The sequence below is a fragment of the Grammomys surdaster genome, unplaced genomic scaffold (assembly GCF_004785775.1).
Source record: "Grammomys surdaster isolate TR1022 unplaced genomic scaffold, NIH_TR_1.0 721, whole genome shotgun sequence".
Taxonomy (NCBI): domain Eukaryota; kingdom Metazoa; phylum Chordata; class Mammalia; order Rodentia; family Muridae; genus Grammomys; species Grammomys surdaster.
In genome coordinates this window covers 1,223,881-1,243,264 of record NW_021605140.1, presented here as the reverse complement: position 1 = coordinate 1,243,264, position 19,384 = coordinate 1,223,881, and the positions used below count along the sequence as shown (strand labels likewise).

At 44.4% G+C, this 19,384-nt stretch overlaps 1 protein-coding gene across 4 annotated transcripts in view; it reads left to right on the top strand.

Annotated features, from left to right (window-relative positions):
• Rgs6 (regulator of G protein signaling 6) overlaps positions 1-19,384 on the top strand; it is a 529,723-nt gene that overhangs the window by 342,541 nt on the left and 167,798 nt on the right. For all 4 annotated transcript variants that reach the window (XM_028782177.1, XM_028782175.1, XM_028782176.1 and 1 more), the window contains exon 3: positions 13,253-13,352. In XM_028782177.1, coding sequence (XP_028638010.1) covers positions 13,253-13,352 — 100 coding nt within the window. The remainder of the gene's footprint in view (positions 1-13,252; positions 13,353-19,384) is intronic.

Here is a 19,384-nt window from a genome sequence, read left to right as displayed (position 1 = left end):
ACACACACACACACACACACACACACACACACAGAGAGAGAGAGATCTATTCTCAACACATCTCCCTATCCCCAAATGACATACCCATTGTCAAAGGCTTTTTAGCTGTCATAAGTTGTTATCACATGGCAGAATCCCCTCTTTCAGTTGCATGTGCATTACCAGCAGGGCAGGTCTCTCTCCATCTCATCAAGACCCCCAAACCTCTGCCTCCCAACTCCCCAGAGTTCTGTGTGCTCCAAGAGATGCTCTAAGGTGACATGTTATTGGCATCTGAGAGGAGGGTCCTAGGAGACATAAAGGACACTTTATGAGAGCTCACTGCTGTTTTTAATGGTGCTGCACTTCTCCAACAATGCCATAAAGCCAGGACACCACCCTTTGATACTCATGTTGTCACCTCCCGAGGGTAGATGGGGCCTGCAGTCAAGCTAAGTACGGCTGTTCCCAGAGTGCTGAAGCCCTGCAACTAGGGAAGCTCACAGACAGGTGAGTAGTGAGGAATGCTTCATGGGCAGGCCACGGCGGCTCTCTGGATCTTCCTCCCTAACTCTGCTCCACCTCTCCCCGCAGGAGCATCATTCACCTTGCTGGCAGCAGGACAGTGCTGAACAGGATTGAAGCACCCAGAAACCTTCACACGGTGCTCACAGAGACACTTGGGTTTCAGGGAAATGAGTGATGTTTGACTGAAGCTGTACAAATTCCGTTTTTATATAATGCTCATCAGATCTATTCATGAAGAGACTGGGGAACTTCCCCCACAAAAAGACACAATGCTCTTGGGTCTTATTCCAAATCGTATGTAATAAAGCCACCATGGGGTGTTTTTTGAGATGAGACCTTCATCGCACCTTCAGTGTCTGACCCTCTGCCTTGCTTTGGTGAATGAATCCAGCCTTCACTGACATTAGACACACTGTGAGCTTTCCAAAAGCCAGGGCCTTGAAGTAGTATGTTTTGTGGTTCCCCAGGAAATAGATAATATGCAGGAAGTCAAGTTGTTAACACAGCACAAGAAATGTGATCTAATTTAGAAATAGCTAGGCATTTAATGCGTGTGTGTGTGTGTGTGTGTGTGTGTGTGTTAGTTATAGAAAGAGGAAATGAGGGTAGGGACTAGAAGGGTGGTAGATGGGGAGAGGAAATAATTGGAAAATTCACTCCTATGATCTGTAATTTAGGAGTATGTGCTTGCAGGACTGCCATAACTGTCACAAGCTCTGATCATCTAAGTAATAAAAATTGGTACTTCCAGAGACCAGAAAGTCCCAAACCATGCCTTGACAGGGTAGTTCCATCTCAGTGTTTGGCTCTCTCTGTCAACCAACCTTCCATCACTGTGACAGACACAGTCATGGCCGCTCAACGATCCAGAACTTTCTACTCATGGTCTTCTGTCTCCATTGCTTTTAGACAATGACAGGGTAGAAACACTTGGCTAGAAGGCTAAGGCCGAGGAATGCTGCTCACTCCATAGTGTCCAGGAAGCAGAGAGGGAGAGAAGAGCATCTGAGATAAAGTACATCTTTCAGGGCATGACACAGTGACCCACTTACTCTAACCAGGCTTAATCTATTAATTAGGTCAGAGCCCTCATAGCCCAACCACAAGCCAGAAGCCCTATCTCTGAATATTGCATTGAAGCCCCAGCCTTTAACACATGAGCCTTGTGGGGTGGGGCAGCCAAACCACAGCCTATCCCAAGCCTCTTCCCTTGCCTTGTTTCCCCGTGTGTGTCCATATCATTATTCCTGTATTCATGCTTAGCTTTTCATCCAAGATTCTTCCTTATGTAATAATGCCATGGTCCACACTGATGACATGTCAAACACAGTTACCTCTGTAAAGACAATGTTCCTTTTAAATAATATCATATTCTAAAGTACTGGAAGTGAGAACTCTAGTACATCGACTTGGAAAGATACAACCCAACCCATAAAACATGGGGATTCATAAAATCACAGTAAAAATACCAGTTCAGCAGGAAGTTCCTAGGAAGCAGGCTGAACTACCACTGTGGAAGTTAGAAATGAGACGTAGCCATTTTCATGCCATTCTGCTCCAAAGTTGGCTTTTGTCCACACCACTCATTTCCCTACCCAACATTTGTCCCTGGTGTCCTGCTTCTCTGTAACAGGCTTTCTCTTGAGTTAGGGGGCTAAACCTATCCCCAACCCAAACCATCAGGGTCATTGTTCTCAATCGAGTGGCCTTTTGAATTTGGGTCCCTCCTTCAGTCCACTTGGTGCCCCATACTCCAGAATCTACAAAAAGACAAAAGGGAAGAGGAGGACCCCACTATACATCTGAGGTCCCCCAAACTCTATCTGTAACATTTCTCTCCCTCATTCTCTGTTTGGCTGGGGGCAAGTGGGTAGCAACATACCTGCTAATGTGAAAATTTCAGAGTCTGGGAATGCTTAGTAACTGGAAGCTAAATCAGCACATGGCCACGTACCCCAGAGGTGAGGCCTGGACACCCAAGGGCCTGCCTGGCTGTCTGCCTGGCTGTCTGCCTGGCTGTCTGCCTGGCTGTCTGCCTGGCTGTCTGTGTGCCTGGCTTCATGCTTGTTTGCCTTCCTCTTGCAGAAAATCTCAGAGAAACAGGCTATAAAAGCCACTTAATCTTTGTGATTAACAGAAATAATTGGCAAATGACCCTGCTGCTCTCCCAAGAGCCGTGCAGAATTTATGACAAGCTATTGGTGTTTGTCCCACTGATTTTGAGGGCTAGGCTTAAAGCCCATCAAACACGTCTTGGGGTTGTTCAGGCTCCTTCATAGTCAGATTAATTTCAAAATTAAATCGATAGATACATGCCTTATTTAACCCCATTTTCTTGGGAGATTTAAAAAAAATAAGATTTTCTTCCTTGGTCTATGATTACAAAAGGAAAAGGATCTAGAAATCTAAAAGTATCCTTTCCTGGGTTTGTATAAATTCACCCCTCTTCCAGGAAGATTTGGGCTTCCCTTTCACAGGGTACTACCCAGGGGCAACAAAGTTCTTCTGCTTCTCTTACCATATAGTGGAACCTGGAGTATGAGGCAATATCTCAGTCTGTTTTCTGTGACTATAACAAAATACCTGAGGCTGGACCACACATAAAGAAAATAGCTTAATTTAGCTCATCATATTCAGGGCTCACATGCGTCATATCAGCATTTGGTGAGATTCTCAGGGTGGAGGGTGGAGGACCTATGAGAGGGCCACATAGTGAGACAGGACCCAGAGAGGTTTTTTGGTTTTGTTTTTAAATAAATCCACTTTTGCAGGAAGTACTGGAGGTCACATAAGACTGTCCTATTTCAGTGACCTAATTATAGCCTCTAGCCACATCTCTTAAAACAGCAGTTCTCAACCTGTTGATTGGGACTCCTTTGGGGTTGGACAACCCTTTCACAGAGGTTGAATATCAGATATCCCGCATATCAAATATCTATATTATGATTTCTAACAGTATCAAACTTATACTTGTGAAGTAGCAATAAAAATAATGTTATGGCTGGGGTCAGACAATTCCTAAATATGCCATCTGATAACAATAAGGCAGAGAACTCAGGATGAGTCTGCAAGGAAGATGTGTTGTGCAAGGATCAAGGAAGAGTGCTGGAGGATTTCTGAGGTGATGACATCCACAGGCACAAGGAACAGGGAAAACAGTTTGATTCCAAATGATAGAAGGCCTTGAACTCCACAGCAGGGGCTTGGCAGCCCCTTTGTAGCTGTGGAAAGCCACGGCAAGTTTCCAGATGACCGGTGTAAATTGTCCCAACCACACTGGTCCAGGTGTTGAGTCTGGAGTAGGGAAAGGTACTAAGAAATGGACTGGGCGCGGGGGCGCGGCCCCCGGGGGGGCGGGGGGTGGGGGTGGGGTCAGGCATGAGACAAGAAGGGTGAACTAGTCCAGAGTCCAGAGAGTCAAGAGGGAACATGTAGGGTTATGGGTCCTGCGTCTGCTCCAACACAGGGCTCGGCTGCTTGAGGAGGCAGGATGTGGGAAGTCGACCGTGCTTACCCCACACTGTTGCTGGGTGGGTGTCAGGCTGTAGGGAACCCCGGGACACTGCTCTGTGGGTGGGGAAGCACAGTCTGAGAGGCACGGGACAGCCAGAACTTGTTCAGGGGTCCCTAGACCTGCGACAAGGCTAAGCCCAGATGCTTTTCAGGCTCTCAGACACCCAGGCACTGATGGAAGCGGTGGAAGAGCTGAGAATGAAGTGGGAGCCCGCAGGCTGGATCTGGCCCCTGGGCTGGGGGAAAAGGGGGAAGTTCCAGCTGGTCCCACGGAGGCTGGGGGGAAGTGAGTCCTTGACTTGTTGGCAGTGGCAGTCTTTGGCTTGGGCTTGGTGGCAGCCGTGGCTGGGAGCACAGAGAGGCCTTCTACGAGATAAGAAGGCGGCTGTATAGACGAAGGCTTTCTCCGTGGCTCCCCACGGCAGATCCCGATGGAAAGAGGCAATGGGGTTTTAAGGCCTTTACTGTCATGGTGGAAAGTGGATAAGTAAAACCATACCCCACTTCTCAGGGGAGTCCTGAGGTTAAATACCTTTTGCAGGGAGGAATGTCTGGGAAGGAAAGCTTATTGGCTAAGCCTTCTAGGCCTTTCCGTACCTCATTAAAATGGAGATCTGTCTTGAGCCTTCACACGACCACAGCTCACATCCTCTACCTGTGGAAGGGCTTCAGGTGTTGCCCTTATGTGACTGATGGCCACAAATCTATGGGGGGCTAGTGACAGGGACCTGGTGTCCAGGAATCAGATGAAGCACCTACCGTCCCTTCAGGGTTTCTGGGGTTTCAAGCCTTAGCTCAACCTGTAGCCAGGCTACCTTTCAGAGTTCCACAAGTTCCCTGCTCTTTCCCATGAGGGGGCAAGCTCAGTAATATTTCAGGATGGCAGATAGCCTCGTTTTTCGTTGAAGGCTATTGCACTCTCAGCAGTGGGAAGAGGAAGGCAATTCACACGCTGCGACTTGACTGTCTCTGTAACAACTCAGCCCAATGGCCCTCACGCTCCAACTTGGAGCATTTTAGGGCAACGGCTGTATTGGCCTTCATGCTCGATTCTCTCTGGTGTGATAGGTAGCTATGTAAAATCCAGAGCAAGAAATGAAGAAAGGTCTCAGTCTTTGCTTGTGTAGAGTGGGATGCTGGAAATGATGGGTTTTAGCAGCACCTGAGTGCCCTCTGCTCTCTCTGGCCCAAGGCCAAGAAAGCCATGGAGGAAATTGCATCGTTATAAATGGATGCATGTGTGCCAGCCTCCCTGCTAGTCTCCCGAGTGGGCTGGGACAAGTCCTGGCTAACTATTAGTTTGGCCACTGAATATTTCAAAATGACAGAAAGCAGTGTGGATGGGTTCTCACCCCATTCCCGCCCTCCCCATCCCCACCCCAGGTTCTGTATTAGCCTGATTTTGGAAACAATGCAGAATATCTAACATTTACTAGTTTGGGGAGGTGGAGAGGTGGCACAATATATATTTGTTTTCTATTATGATTGTAATAAATGTCAAGCTTTACGGCTTAAAATAAAATTGAAACTTATCTTCTCACTTCTGGAAAATCAGACATCCAAACTAGGTTTCTCTGGGCTAAAAGCAACATGCTGGCAAGCTTGTTACTTCTTTGCCTGGGTTCTTAGAATCTGTGTCTTTCCAGAGGCCACATATGCACTCCTTGGCTTCTGGTTTCTTCCTCCATATTTGCAAATGGGAAATCCTGAGTCTTTGACTTTCTACTCTGACACCACTCTCTAGCCAACTACAAACAGGAAAGCCCTATGCTGTCAAGAACTGTAAATAAATGGGGCACACCTGAAAAATCCAGAACACTCTCCCATTTCAAGGCCTCTAACCTTTATTACCTGACTCTGGTACCACATAAGGTAACAGTCTCAAGTTCCAGGGATTAAGGCATGCTCATTTGTTGGAGAAGGGCATTTTTCTGTTTTTCATACTGTGTATTAAACTAATATACATGTGATATGGGTCTACTTTCTGTACCCTTTTCCACTCAATTAAACGCTTAGGTGAATTCCAGTTCCCTCTGGACATTCCTTCATCCACTGGAGTGGAGATCCAGGCAGCCAGGTGTGGAGCAAGAACACCTGGCTTTTCTGCTACAAACCTCACTATTGACAGTTTCTTGTGTCCTTGAACTATTTGCCTCCTTCTCCCATCAGCACCAACACTGGCCTGTTGTTCAGAAAAAAATATCAAGAAGCAGATGACACATAGACCTGAGGAGATGAAATGCAGCATTGAGGTCTTCAGGAGTGCTGGGAAGTTTTACTGACCAGTGTCATCTGTGTTCCATCCAGTATGGCTGGCCTTCCCAGTCAGACATTCCAGTCCACAGCCCTCCCAAGGGATCAGCTCTCTTGTTTGTTTTGCAGAGCAACAAAAGATTCTGATATTTTAAAAAAACAGACAAGGCTGCGTCTAGCTCCAGCCTCCCTACCAATCTCAAGGTAAAGGTGCTTTCTCTGAGGTGTCATGAAGCTTTTTTGTCAATGTCCTGGAATCCCATTCTCCCTGTGTTTCTCTTCAATTAAATGGGAGAAGATGTTCCTGTGAAAGTAACTTAGCAAACACTACGTGTGGTAATAGTAAAACCATAGCCCAAAGCAGCCGGCGGTTTTCATCCATCTGCCTGGCACAGCCTAGAGCGTGCCAGGCCTGATCCTTGGAGAGCCATCTCCGGTCTCAGCTGGTGCTTGAGTGCCTGTGGAGTTTCTCCTTACATGTAGTTATTAAAAATTATGAAATCTTGAGATGTCTTTTTATAGAATGCAGTCTCCAAGCGAGACGCCCTTGGATGTAAACATCGAATTTGCTTTGGACTGCAGTTGAGCCGTTGAATTGTTTGCTGAGCACTTAATATTAATGAGGACCCCATGGTGAGCAAAATGGTCTAATGGGAAACGCAAACACAAATTGATATGGTAACTGAAATGGAGAAGAGACAGAGGTCTTATAAGAGCTTATGACAAGATACTCTAAGACACTGTAAACAGACTTTAAGCAATGTTGTTAAACATGAGCATTTCCCTTTTCAAGACTATCTTGCAGGTTACAGTGTAGAAAACAGGTCAGAGAGGAGCCAGGGCCTGCCTCCTGTCCTTCCTATTATGAATGTTCATACCTACAGGTTCTTTGGAGCAGATATTGCTAACGGTTAACACCCCCCACCCCCGTCTCTATTGTCCTCCCATACCTCCATGTGACATGGGCTGGAAAAGCCAAGCATCTTTGTTCCTCATGCATTTTTGTAGCTCAAAGTACTTGTGTGACTCTATTCTGACCTGAGACTTGAACTGACTTTCTGGAAGGGAACAAATACGGACTCACTCCCCCAACCCCCCATTTTGTTCCACCATTAACAGAGATGTGAAGCTTCTCCATGAAATGAGTCACCATAGCAATGTCAGCTGTCACCACACACATTGTTTCTAGAGGAGAAAGCCTGCAGGTCACTACTATTGTGATTCAAATGTCAGTTTCCCTCAAAACTGTCAACTAGCATCGCTATAGCTAGAAGATGAAATCCCAAGATTCACTTCAGGCCTTGAACTGGGATGGCAAAAATTGAGTGGTGAGTCCAAAATGATGGAATCCATGCCAAGAGCTTCCTGAAGTAGGTCCCTTAGTGTGTCACTTCTTTAGCCCAGCTGTCTCCAAAACATGCTTAACCACAAGCCTGGATCCCTGAATCACTAACCGTAGTAGTCCATTATAAAAGATAGTAAGAGGAGTGAGAGGGAAGACTGAAGGAGCTGAAAGGGTTTGTGGCCCCACTGGGAGAGTAACGATACCAACCAACCAGAGTTCCCAGAGTCTAAACCACCAGCCTGAGAGCACATAGGGAGGGACCTATGGCTCCAGCTGTATATGTAGGGGATGATGGCCTTGTTGGGCATAGGTGGGAGAGGAAGTCCTTGGTTTAGTCCTTGAGGGCTGGGTGCCCCTGTGTGGGTGAACTCATGGGTAGGGAGGTGGGAGTGGGTGGGTGGGGGCACATCCTCATAGAAGCAGGAGGAGGGGCGATGGGATAGGAGGTTCCTGGGTGGAAGGGAAATGGGGAAAGGGGATCACATCTGAAATGTAAATAAAATATCCAATAAAAAAAAAGATGATGAATTCTTCTGCCTGTTTTTGGTGTGCTGTGTGTACAGTGTGTGTGTGTGTGTGTGTGTGTGTGTGTGTACAATGCATGTGGACAGACATGCATGTAGATGAGTATTCATGAGGAAGGAAGGTTGCAGGTTCATGTGTGTCATGGTGTACATGTGGAGGTCAGAGAACAACCTACCTCTGGCATCCTTTCTCATCTTCTACCTTGTTTGAGACAGGGTCTCCATAATGGTTCACTGCTATATATGGGAAAGTCGCTGGCCCATTCTTCTACCTGGGCATTCTTCTACCTCTGCCTCCCTCTCACTTAGGAGCACTAGAGCTACAGATACACGCTGTATGCCCAGCTTTATGTAACCTCTAGGGGTTCAAACCTGGGTCCTCATACTTGTAGAACAAGCACATTACCCACTGGGCTACCTCCCAATCCCTCCCGCCTGCCTTTTTAACTGTAGAAACTAACACGGGGCCTGGTATCAAAAATGGTTATGTGAACCTGAACACATTTAAGAACTGGAAAAATAACAGTTGTATTGTTTTTTTATGGATTAAAAAAAAAGAAGAAGAAGGTGTGATGTGATCTTCTGGGAGCCAGATGGGAGAGGTCAAGCTCACTGAAGCATCCACATTTCACGTTGTGAAGTGTGACTGTCATCAGGCAGCTCAAGTTCCTGCCCCTGGGCTGACAAGAGGGTGTCCACAGAATCAATCTCACTCATTCACAGACACAAGGAAAGACTAGGTCTTTAATTAAATGCAAGAGCCAAAGTAGAACTAGGTGGCTGGTTGCAAATTCAAGGTGAAACACGTGGATGGGAAGGTCTCCATGCCAGAGGCCCAGGGCATCAGTTTGTTTATATGGTCATAATTTTTATAAATTTATAACTTCCTTCCTTGAACTTATAGGCATTTTTCTTTTTAATAATTGTACTATAATTTTCCCACACTTGACATTTTTTTTTAATCCTCTGCTGAGGAAACACTGCATGAGATAAATAAATTAGTTCATTGGCTCATTAAATTGCACAAACAACACTAACATGGGCCCTTTGTCATTTTGGACAGGAATGTCATCTAGAAAGACAGAGATGAGCAGGCCTGAGCTGACCAGTTTGTGGCTCTTGGAGCTACCTACATCTTTGTATGGTTTCTGACATCATCCGCCCAGTGTAATCCATTAAAAAATCAGGACTCCCCCATTTTACCCAACCCTACCTCCAACCTGTGACATTATCACCCCTCAGATACAGTTGTGAATTGGGCAGGTCAAAGCAGCCCCTTATAACTTCAAACTACATGATCCACTTAGTAAACACACGTATCACTGTAGACACAGGAGAGTGATGCCCCTAGAGAAGTGGAAAACTTTGAAAGAGGCTTCAGGTCTCTCTAAACCCCGGTCCAGTCATGTGGTCTCGAGGTGGCTTCCATTTCTAAAGAGATGATCACTCTTCCTCCCCCCGATCAGCACTAATTCAGTGAATCGTATCTATTGCTTATGTAAAAGAAAGCCCGGTGGGAAGTGTAATGGCTGCTGTCCTTCTGTTATTTGGAGAATCCCTGTATCTGTGTATCTGTGCTTGGTGCTGAGCTCCTTGTAGAAAGGCACCTTTATTACTGATGCTCACCCAGGCAGAACCAACCAAGCTGGCCAAATGACTTCTCTGCTTCACCTGGCTGTCAGATAGGGGTCACCTGCTCCTTGATTGGCACGGCAGCATGTAAGTCCAAACATGTTCCCTAAGACATGGGTCTTCATAGCAAAGGATGTCAGGGAACTTACTGTGTTGTTCCCTGGAAACAAAAGGTGTCAAAGTGAGATGCAACTGAATAGTCAGGAAAATATGTTAGTTTCTGTCTTCCCCCATCCCCAGGGAGATGAAGAAGGGTGGTAGCTAAGGTTTTCTAATGATCTGAGAGGGTAGTAAAGTTACTATTTGATAGATCCTGATGACATACTGGATTCAGGAAGACTTGGGTAGGAATCGCAGCTTTGTCACATACCAGCTCTGAGGGCTTCTGGGCCTCCATGTTGACATCTTTACTATAGAGTGTTTAAGAGAAACAAATTAGACATCTGTTTGAGGTATTTGACAATACTTCTCGGTGCTTTTATAAGTTCCTAAGGCCTTCTTGTAAATTCTTGGGAATTCTCCAAAACTCATGACAAGGAACTTCAGAGAGAGAGGGTGTATGCTGTAGTGGGTGATGGTCCAGCATCAGAAGAGTTGCCAAACTCTTGTCTGACACAATGGTGGAGTAAGCCACCTAAGTCAGGACAGTGTATGAGCATTTTAAAGTAGATGGTAAATACTGTCTGTATATTGAATTTCTACATTCTCAGAGGGGGATGGTTCCAAAGACACCCTAAATCTAAGATACATCCATTCTGGTTGACTACCGAATATCTGTTGTGGCTTTGGCAATTTTTCAAAAGTACCTTTTGTCAGAGCCTCACTGCATTTTGCTGTAAAGTAAACCATCCTAGGGTCAGTGGCATAGAAACACTGGCTTCTTACTTCTAAGTGAGCAAGGAAGCTGAAGTTGGGTTGCCTAAGATAGGAAGTTATTCACTGAGGATGTCTCACCTCATTCTTGGGACATCAACTATCTAAGGTTGAGCGCTGGCATGCACAAGCACCTGGTGAGTGCAAGTCACACTGATTGAGACATTAACTATCTAAGGTTGAGTGCTGGCATGCACAGGTACCTGGTGAGCACATGTCACACTGCATTCAGGAAAGACAGCCAGGTGAGTCTCATGACGAAAGGTCAATGGGTAGATTGTATGTCCGTGGTGAAGCCAAAGAAGGGACTATAGTGTATCAATACTGCAGCAGAATCAGGCATCAGGACCAGCAATTCCTTCTCCATCCTTGTGAGGCTGTAAATGGCTCAGCATGGAATGCCCTTTACAGTCCAATGAGGAATTGGCAATTGGCAGAACTTTTGTTACTGCCTTCCCTCCCTCAGCCCTCCCCCCAGTCTCACTCTGTAGCCTGGCTGGCCTTGAACTCATGATGCTTTCCTCTCTACTTCTCTAGTGCTGGGATTACAGGCATATGCAACCATACCCAGCAAGACTGGTCTTTTGATCTGGCTATTACTTCTAATGAACAATACACTTCTTGGTATATTGTGGACCAACATAATGAGATCCGTGTGTCTTTAGTAAACATATCCTTCTGAGATTCCATCACATGGTGAAGCAACTGAGCAGAGGAAAAAGAAGCCATGGGGAACTCCTCTGTGCAGCCAGTTCTTCCCATTTGGCCCACAGTGGCAGAGACCGAATATTATTACCATCTAATGCCTACTCAGAAGTCTAACTGAATTGAATTATTGGCTTCCCACCAATCCTCAAAGGTGTTTCTGGTTTTTTCACAGCAACCATCAAAGTAACCGATGCCTCTGGTTTCAAACAGCACGCTAGATCAAACGCATAGATTACTTTTAAAATGTGACCATTTTTCGAGCAGTAGCTCTTCTTGGCCGTTGATGAGTGATACTCAGGGTGGTTATTTGGCCGAGGTTAGCATAGACTGGGGCAGTAGCTGAGATGGATAATGGAAATGGGAATTAGATTCCTTCTTAGACTGTAATTAAATAGAGCATAGATTATCAGGCTGCCTATCCTGCCTGTGAGATACTCACTTTGAAGGGTCAGTGCCTTGGGATTCTTTCTCAGTCTCTCAGTCTCTCATTCATTCATTCATTCATTCATTCATTCATTCATTCATTCATGTATTTATTTAGTGATGTTTGGGATAGGATACTGGGGATTTTACATTCTAGACAAGTATTCTGCCTTGGAGCCGTATCCTCAGCCCCTCTTTCTCAGTACTTTTGCAGGAAAAACAAGAAATCCTTAGGGAAGGGTGGCTTTCACACTTGGCTAGTTTTCTGTGACTCCTGTTGTGAAGCAGAATAGCTGAGGGTTAAAACCCGAGCCCTGGAGTCTACAACTAGATTCTAACTTGGCTCTGCAGCTGGGCATCTGCAGGACCCAGTGACAGCTGTGACAGTCCTTAGCCTCTGCCATAGCCATTGGTATTGACTACAGATGTTCAGTTCCCCACTCCTGGCAACCAGAAGATATGGCACCCTGGGTTCTGGCTTAGATGTCTAGTTCTAATCAAAGACTTGTGAGCAAGTGCATTCTATGTGTGTTGAAGATAATGTATTCTGAATACCTGGTAGGCATTCTTCCCATCTCAATGGTGGCAGTGATACCACAGCATGCCCTAACTTTGCATCTAACAACACATGTATTGCTACCAAAGCAATTACTAGTCCCATGTCTTTGAGAAACTCAGTTACCCTTGTAATGCAATCATAGAATGTGGAACTCAAGGAAAGTAAGTTATAGCTTAAGTTTCTGTCTTTAAAATTATGTGATCCCAATAAGGACTTACTCAGAGAATTCATCCCAAGATATTTCTATTGGTTATGAAATCAAACTATATCAATCATACATGCTAGCCTCTCCTAGCTGGCCCACTCCCCGAATAAAAAGATCCATATCCATTTTACAAACGTTCCAATATCCAATTCTAGACATTTCTGCCCAGGAAATTACTTTGGCTTATGAATCCATGCCTACAGATATGTGTCCACCTTAGCCGATCACTCTCCTGCTGTGTTTCCACCAACAGGAAACAGAGCTGCTGCCCACTGTGGTCTTTCTCCCAAAGGCATTCCTGCCTGAACTTCCCAATGACTGGTTTGTGTTGACATTTTAGGATGAACCTTAGGAAGCTACCATTTCCTAGGAGTCAAATATGGTAGTTTTCAATGATATAAATTTACTTTGAGAACGAGGCGAAATCTCATCACACACACATTGATGTTCATGTTGGATCCTAGCAAGGTCCCCAACATATATCACGTCTCCCTTCCTCTCTTGGTTCACTAAGGGTTTATCCCTATAGAACATGCTCTGACCTCCCCATACGCAGCAGACACTGATACTGTTTCCTGACTGGCTGGGGCTTTCCCTGGTGCCTGTTATTAGCACTTGTGTTAGACACACTGGGACTATTTGATGAAGGCTTCCTTTCTTACAACTGTGCAAGAAAACAACTAACACCTCTTTTCTTCAACCTCTTTCAGATCGAGGACATCATCACAAAGATGCAAGATGACAAGGCGGGGGGCGTGCCCATCAGAACAGTTAAGAGCTTTCTCTCCAAAATCCCCAGTGTCGTCACAGGTAACATATCCTCAGAAGGTGCCAGTGACAACCGGTATGACTAATAAAGAGTTACGTGGTTTGGATAGTGATGTGGGGGTGCCTAGGGATCTGAAGAGTAACATGAAGTCCTCTGAGGAGCTTGACTCAAAGCCCCTCCTAGTCTTGGTTTTTAGTAAAAGCCTACCCTTTGCACATCATCAAGAACCACTTTAGTGTTAGGAGCCTTTCAAGAGTGTGTAGCTACTGTGTCTGGGAGTAGATGAGCTGTCAGGTTAACAATGTGGCCCTTGGCTATAAACAGTTGCAGACGTGCTCATAAACATTAAGCAGGCTTCATTTTGTTGGGGCTTGCTTGTTTGTTTGCTTCATCTGGGACATGATTTTACTATGTAACTCAGGCTTGACCTTGAAATTGTGATCTACCTGCCTCTGTCTCCCAGTGCTGGGATAACACGTACCACGATGCCTAGGTCCATTTAAGCACATTTAAAGGAAAGTTTTGTGTCTTAAGAAATGTCCAAATTCCAAGCCTGACTGCATAGGGGTTGGTGTCAAAAGTATCCCCTCTCCAGGAAAAAGACATCGGGATGGGTATGGCCCCCATGCCTCACTGGACAATGACAGGGGGACCAGAGCCATTACAAGGTCCCCTTCAATTACTGGAGGTCAGGCCTCTATCCCTGCCTTCACAAGATTAGAATTGCCACAGCCCTTCTATACTTAGAGAAGGGAGGAGATGTCAGGGGCAGCCCTGCTTATACACTGAAGGCCTAAAATCAGCTATAGGCCTGTCGTACATGTATACTAACACCAAGTCTTAGGTCTCTGTGGAAAAACATTGAAACAGATGGCTATAAGCTATTGTAAACAGGCAGCTTTTATGGAAATTTACCAGCCTGAGTAGTCATAGACCTTGTAAATAGGTAGCCTTGGTGGATAATACCAACTTAGATAAGGACAAGTGAATCATAGGCAGAGTCATAGTGACCTATCCCCTGAACCCTCACCCAGCTGATACCCTGTCCTGAAAAATATCTGTATTCCCCCTGAACACCCATGCTCCAGTGTCATCCCCTTCCCCATGTCCTGCCTTTTTGTGTTTATAACCCCTGTGTGAATGAGTAAAAATTATGATTTGAAAAAAATAAATAAATTATTAAAAAAAAACAAATTCTATAGAATGCTTTTACTAAGGTTTTAACCTACTGTGCTCCAAATCCCTTTAAAAGGAATTGTACAATATTGCTCTGCATTCTGTTGCTTTTTTGTGGTTCAATATAGTCAAGCTTATTTCTTTAAAAATTAAGGTTTTTTTTTTTAAAAATTTTTTAACTGTGTGTGCACACATGCATGCACACATAAGTAGGGGTGTCCATAAAAGTCAGAAGAAGCCATGAAGTGCCCTGTGGCTGGGGTTGCTGGTGGTTGTGAGCCTCCCAGTGTGGATGTGGGAACTGAACCCAGGTCCTCAGCAAAAGCATCTCTCAACTGCTGAGCTGCCTTTCCAGCCCCCTTCTAAATTCTCTGACTGTAAAATGTATTAGACATACCTATAGTTACAAAAACATCATAGAAAAGTCACATAGCATTTTGCCTTATAGATAACAAACAGCAGCAGCTGAGAATCCTCTTATTCAAGTGCTAAGAAATGGAATGTCCCTCCCTGTTTGCTTTCTATTTTGGTTGAATAAGTCATTGTTTTTCTTCATAGCTTTCTTATAGAGTGTGCATCCTTTGCTATCCAAACAAATAAGTAAATAGATTTAAGCAAAAGTTTTGGTAATTTTCTCATTTCCAAAATTTAGCCATTTGCCTTCCAAAATTCAGGAGCCACCAGAACTTGGCATCTGTCATACACCATGATGGCTAAAATGATAACTTAAAATACTCTGGTGTGACATGGGGGAGTTGGAACTTTTTCTTGTCGTCGATGGGAGTGTGAATTGTTGCAGCTACTCTGAAAGGAGTTTGGCAGTTTCTTACAGATGTTGACATTGCTTATGCCTCCTGGGTATTTACTCACACGATGTGAAAACACGTCTTTGTGATAGGGTTTCCCCTTTTAGAGCAAGCAGATTTTGAACTTGCTATGTACTCCAGGCTTGCCTTGAACTCTTGTCTCAACCTCACCAGTACTAAATTTACAAGTGTGTCTCACCTAAAAATAGACGCATCTAATAAAAATAAAGATATTGTGTATTGTTCTGAGCTATATTAGGTAAAGGAGATTCCTTGGCCCAGTATATAGACTTGAGAAAGTTGTGAGTTTGAGAAAATAGATCCAAGAATAGTATTGAATAGTATTGGCCAGGCTAGAGTTGAGGTTGGGAAGGGCATTGGATGGTTCTGTCTAGGACACAGTTTGAAATAAGGGATTGGATATCTGGAGACATTATAGAAAAAGTATAAATGGAAGAGTCATGATGTCCAAGGACTTAACAGGGTACTACAGCTTCCATGTGTTTGTGTGTAAGGCACTCCCTACCTAGTTAAGAGATAACCTTCGTGCTCACACCTCCTGTGATTTTGAGTTTGAAGTTTCCCCCATTGATACATCAAGGAAATTATTTTCACTCCTCCTAGTAGGAACTCCTAAGCAAATTCCTGGATATTCCTTAGGTAAAGTTGGTACAGAAATGCCTGGTACTCCATCTGTGTCTAAGTAGGTTGGGATTGGGAAGGCCCCAAAGGAAATGTACTGAAATAAGAGATGGGTATATTTAGAAGAAGAAGATAAAAGGCAAACCATTCTAACACAATTGCATTCTTAAAAGGTGAGAAATGAGGAACGGCAAGGGTGAGACTTAGCAAACAAATGTTCCTGTAGGGAAATGGATAGAAACCTGGAGAGGGGAGAACAAAGTTAAGGACAAAGTAGAACCCATTATCAGATCATCACCAAGGCTCACTGTCTTGGCACACCTCATTTGCAAGAAGCACAGAACCATGCCTTTGCAGCTCCCTGGCCAGAGGTGTAGATTCTAAGCCAAGAAGGTCACTTCGTTGTCATCTGAACCCCTTCCTCTCTGGATAGTAGATGAGCCTCCTCAGATCTCCTTTCCTGAATAGTAACTGGGTCACAAAGATAATTGAAGCAATAGGCGAGTTGCCCGAGTTCCCAGTTTCCAACCCTATCTTCTCCCCACCTGTCCAGCAGGAGACAGACAGATCCTGGGCAGAATGCCTACCAACTCCATGAAAGCAGCCATATCACACAGCCTCGCCCAGCTGCTACTGACAGCCATTCCAAGATATTCCCCAACACCTGAATGTCCTAAAGAATCTTCCAGGAACTCTGAAGCTAAGTCTCCTCCAAGCTAACTTCAGAAACCCAACTCCTAACATATAGGAGCCCTAAGAGACATCTAATTTCACTTGTTTTTACAGGAGGAAAGCTGAGTCCCAATGACATGATACAATGTGTTAAAAAAAATTCAGAGACAGAACTTAAACTAGAATGCAGATTCCTTACCCAATGCAAACCACTAACGCACAAAATTGTAGTCTCTTGAGTTGCAACACTCCCTTAAATGCCTGATGCGTTTCTCTGAACAAGAAAATCACTTGTGTGGCTTTTTAAAGATACAGTCCCAGGGCACCCTCTTAGGCTTGGACTCAGCAATCTCTGTTTTCAGCAGCTTCCGAGGTTGTCTCTACAGCCTGTCTGCATTTGGAAGCCAACTAAGCCCTGCCACGTTCGTTCTCCCAGCTTCTGCTTTAACAACCTCCAGAGATGAATGTTCTCATCCCTCATCCCATCCTTGGACAAGGTTGACCTTTGAAAATGTCTTCCTTACACTGAATTGAAAGGTCCTTGCGTCCCTATTGCTCCACGTCATTCATCTCCATTCTACCTCCCTCTTCCAACCAAGAAAAGAAGTTCAGGTCTAATCAAAATTATACTCAGCTTCCTCTCCTTTCAAATCTTTTACTGTACAAACAATTTTCAGAAAACATTCCAGGTATGCACATACGTTTTTAAAAAAACATCCCAGCACAATTTGCCCATGTGCATTTCTTTTTTTTAAGATTTATTTATTTATTATATTTATATGAATACATCGTTGCTGTCTTCAGACACACTAGAAGAGGGCATCAGATCCCATTACAGATGGTTGTGAGCCGCCATGTGGTTGCTGGGAATTGAACTCAGGACCTCTGGAAGAGCAGTCGGTGCTCTTAACCACTGAGGCAACTCTCCAGCCCACCCATGTGCATTTCTATCACTTTCTTAGCCTACAAGTTCACTTCTCTGAGCTTGATAGCCATGTGAACATTTTACATATTTTTTCTATTGTACTTATTGGCAAGTGGTTTCGGAGAGGGCGTTTAGGCCTGCAAACTGCCTCTGTGACCTTGAGCTGACTACCACCCTCTTTGGGTCTCCGTTTCCTCATCTGGATTAAGTGTTGTCCAAGGTCCTTCTCACTCTTGACTCCATAGCCAGCCTGGACTGAAAAAAGGCTAGAGCCTCTTCCTGCCAAGTCTCAAAAGATGATACACAAGCCAGTTTGAGCTCCACTGTGACTGCCCTGACCAGTGTGACTTGGGTATCACACCTTCTCTTCCACGTTTGCACTTTTTTATTTTCTGCTTAAAGAAGTTCATTTTAGTAACAACATCCTGAAATATGTCAAGTTGTAATTGTGGAAGGAAAAAAAAGGAGAGCTCTGATGTTCTTGCCCTCCGTGTCATTAAAATCTTGCTCAAAATGTCACATTAATTCATCTCCCTGCATTTCCCCTTGCTTGATTTTTTTTTCTCCTATGAGAAGAAACGCTAAGTTGAATGAAGGACAGCTCATTTTTAAAAGTGAAAATACATCACACAACCAGATAATTGTGTCCTAAAGCTTATTTTTTAAACCTTTCTACACACACACACACACAAATGTTTTACAGTGAGATGAAAATGAATTCCAGATATGTTGTTATTGACTCTGGGATAATGAGCCTGTTTTAAAGAAAGGACCAAAACACTATTGTGGCCACTGGTCCCTGAGGGGTGGATGGATGAGAAACAATGACTGCCAACTTCTTTAAGTGGGCTGCCTTCTCTGTACACTATAAAGAGATGCATGGAGGAAGACTAACAAACGTATTTTATATAAAACTTAGGGTGCAATCCTTAACCTCTCTCTCGGTTCCTAAGACATCATTTTCTAGATGCAAGAGCATCGTTCCCTCAGCATCTTCTACAGCATTCTGCCCTACATATGCCTCAGGTGTATGTCCTTGGAGTACTATTCTAACTGAGAATTAATCATAAACAGAAACACACATTGAGCTTATAATAGATAACTTCTGTGGACTGTTCATACTGCGTAGGACCTTCTTACCTTTACACTAGCGTGTGTAAATGCACTGCTGAGATGGATGGAGAGAGAAGAGTGGGAATAAGGCATTCTTCAGAGTCCATGTTCTGTTACTGAACTGTCTATCTGAGATTGGATGAGTTATAAAGGGAACAGAAGGCTGTTCCAGCTCACAGACAGAGACTGGAGTCTAGGTGCATGGGGCTACCATCTGGGCAGCTTCTGGCGAGGTCCTCCTCTTGCTTCAGGTCATGAGGGTAAATAGAGAAGTAGATATGTCAGAACGAGTAAAAGGTGCCAAATTCAAACCCCAAACAACCCATTCCAGGGGAAGGCATCAATCCTTCCCCCTCCTGATGGAAACTCCTCCTCATACTTGCTGCTGTGGTAAGGAGCAAGTTTCTCCAGCAGAACTTTAGGTTGGAGCAAAACAAACAAACAAACAAACAAACATACAACAAGCATCGAAACTGTATCTGATTTTCTAAACAATCCTTCCAGGATCCAAATATTTCTTCCTGCTAAACAAAGTGAGGAGGGCTTCCACAAAAACCCTGGGAATGATCATGGGTGCAGGAAGGAGATTTTGACCCCCTTTCCTGGCTGGATTCTTATTGAGCTATTGAACCCATAGCCCTCTCTTCCCTCTGAATAATAATAATAATAATAATAATAATAATAATGGCCATCAGGTACATCTGGGAGTTTGTGCATTTGTTTCCTAAACCAGAGACCT